The sequence below is a fragment of the Mya arenaria genome, chromosome 7 (genome assembly GCF_026914265.1).
Source record: "Mya arenaria isolate MELC-2E11 chromosome 7, ASM2691426v1".
Taxonomy (NCBI): Eukaryota; Metazoa; Mollusca; class Bivalvia; order Myida; family Myidae; genus Mya; species Mya arenaria.
The window spans coordinates 11838787-11841566 of record NC_069128.1 but is presented as its reverse complement, the minus strand read 5'-3'; the positions used below and the strand labels follow the sequence as shown (position 1 = coordinate 11841566).

The following is a 2780-nucleotide window of genomic DNA, read 5'->3' as shown; positions in this document are numbered from 1 at the left end:
TGGTAAAACAGGACAGGTTATTGAGAAATAAAAACCCTTTTCAATATGCTATGTAGTGAAGAAAATCAACCGCCACCACACAAGTTTGACGTGTAAATGATCAAGTCAGTTATGAAAAAGAAACAAATCTGAGGAAAATGTCACAAAAACACATGATGAAGATTTTTTCTGGCTTGTTGATAAGCTTCTGTAAGAGTATTAGCCGATTTTATAGAGTTGGAAAGGTGGAGCTAACCTTTAACGCTGAAAAAGCAATTTGCAATTTTTTACACGGTGGACGGGTAGTTCTGAAATCCTAGCTAGCTTTACAGTTATCTGTAAATGGCAGGCAAAATAAAAAACCATCAAACAAAAACAAAATGCCTTGAAACTCCACCCTGCCAGGTCAATACAATCAGCCTATATCTCAACAATAATGGTTCATGATTATTTCAGTCAATCTGTCTTCTTGATATTGGTGCAGGTGTCGCCATAAGCACCATCAGTTCCCTCTTCGCAGGTGTCCCCACAAGCACCACCAGTTCCCTCTTTGCAGGTGTCGCCACGAGCACCACCAGTTCCCTCTTTGCAGGTGTCGCCACGAGCACCACCAGTTCCCTCTTCGCAGGTGTCCCCACAAGCACCACCAGTTCCCTCTTTGCAGGTGTCGCCACGAGCACCACCAGTTCCCTCTTTGCAGGTGTCGCCACGAGCACCACCAGTTCCCTCTTTGCAGGTGTCGTCACAAGCACCACCAGTTCCCTCTTCATTGACTGGTGTGCTGCAGCAGAAAGAGTCTTCACTGAACATCTGATCCAAAGTGGTTTGGCTCCGGTTCAATTCTTCTTGCATATTGGAGTAAGATGCCTGACTTTCTTCCAGGTCTTTTCGGATCTTTTTATTTGCTGTTTGACACTCAAAGTAGTTCTTCGATGAAGCTTGCAGATCCTTCCTAAGACTCTTTATTTTTTCACGACTGTCCTTTAAAGCTTGGTCCATTCTGCTAGCCTCGTTCACAATGCTCTCAGTTTTTTTAGTGATGTCTTCATTTAATTCATTCAGCATTTTAAGTTTTTCTTGCGTTATGCCGCCAACAGATATGGTTGTGAGGAGGCCTGTCATCTGCAGGCCTACCTTTCTAATTTCAGTACTGTCTTGTGTAATTCTATCCATGTTCTGAAAGTAGATATATGCCATGCTGTAGATAAACATGCAAAAGCAGCTGTTGAAGTGACTTTGGCCAGAGACTGTGGAACTGTATTATCCATACTGAAAGCAAGAAAGGGAAGGGCTTCAAATAATACAGCCAGTTTTACACCACAACTATCTACAAGCAATTATGACATTGATATGCTACATGGTTTAAAACTACAACCAAAGGGTATGGGTATGTGAAGGGTAAGTATGTGTTATAGTCCCTATTGGGAGCAAAACAACAGCAAAGAGTATGGTTAAAAGCAAATGATACAAACTACTACCAAAGGGTATGGCTATGTGAAGGGTTAGTATGTGTTATAGCCCCTGTTGAGAGTATGGTTAAAAGTAAATGATACACACCACAGTCTCTGTTTACGGTGCCACCACGAGAAGGCGTCACTTCTAATATACCAACACAAAAGCCGGAAACTGAGAAATTTATCGTCAGGTTCCAGGAAGTTCAATTGTATCGGTATATCTGGCACCATATTGCATAAACGTAACGAAACGAACCTGTTATTGTCCATACAACATAAATGTAATGTAAGGGTTATTGTCATACCAAAATAGACCTAGTAAAAATTGGAAATAAAATGTGTGTGATAAAGTTCTATAAACAGATTTTCAAAATTTCGTTCCGTTTTTCACAGAGGTTTTGTAAGTAAAGGCATGCAATACAAACACAGTGCAGATGATATAATACGAATGAATCACTACAATAGTACAAAGTACAATCTATTTAAACAATATAAAAATATAAAATCATATTACCTGTTTAATTTCTGTTTTCAGTATGTTGTTGCTAAGAAAATCTAGAAAAGTACTAAAGCATAATGGATATATGCTCCTGGAAATGTGTGTAAAGTTGTGAAAAGTTTGGTACGTACGTAAGGACAAGGGCAAATCCTTTTCAAGAATTAGATCGGATAAGATATTGTTGGGAAATAAAGGGCCCTAACTCCTAAATGATTAAAGCGATTTCCATGGCTATCGAACTTGATCAAGATAGTATGGTCACAATCATGTATGTAAAGTTTGGTGAGGATTGGACACATACTTTTCAAGAATTAGATTGGAAACATATATTTTTGAAGTATTTTTGGCAAAAAAGGGCCGTAACTCCTAAATGACTAAAGCGATTTCCATGACTATCGAACTTGATCAAGATATTATGGTCACAAACATGTGTTTAAAGTTTGGTGAGGATTGGACAAACAGTTTTCAAGAATTAGATCGGAAACAATCTTCGGGACGTATTTTTCAAGTCTTTTTTTGCAAATAAAGGGCCGTAACTCCTAAATGACAGAAGCGATTTCCATGGCTAAGGAACTTGATCAAGATATTATGGTCACAAACATGTGTTTAAAGTTTGGTGAGGATTGGACAAACGGTTTTCAAGAATTAGATCGGAAACAATCTTCGGGACGTACGTACGTACAGACAGACAGACGTACGTACGGACAAGGGCAACCCTATATGCCGCCACTTTGTGGGGGCATAAAAAACCATCACCGAGATCAGAGATACATCACTCACAGCATCAGGCACCCTATATTCCGTGGTGATAAGTGGTTTAGACGCCTTCCCAGAACTGGTGGACTGTA

At 39.6% G+C, this 2780-nt stretch overlaps 1 protein-coding gene across 1 annotated transcript; it reads right to left on the bottom strand.

The window, feature by feature from the left end:
• Positions 1 to 435: 435 nt before the first annotated feature.
• Positions 436 to 1176, bottom strand: LOC128240916 (uncharacterized). Its single transcript, XM_052957911.1, has one exon. It carries the CDS (start codon positions 1174 to 1176, stop codon positions 436 to 438), a length of 741 nt encoding a protein of 246 aa, XP_052813871.1.
• Between the last annotated feature and the right edge of the window lie 1604 nt (positions 1177 to 2780).

Bases quoted from the DNA above. Each gene is read 5' to 3' on its own strand.
- LOC128240916 (XM_052957911.1), bottom strand. From the start codon at position 1,176: ATGGCATATATCTACTTTCAGAACATGGATAGAATTACACAAGACAGT.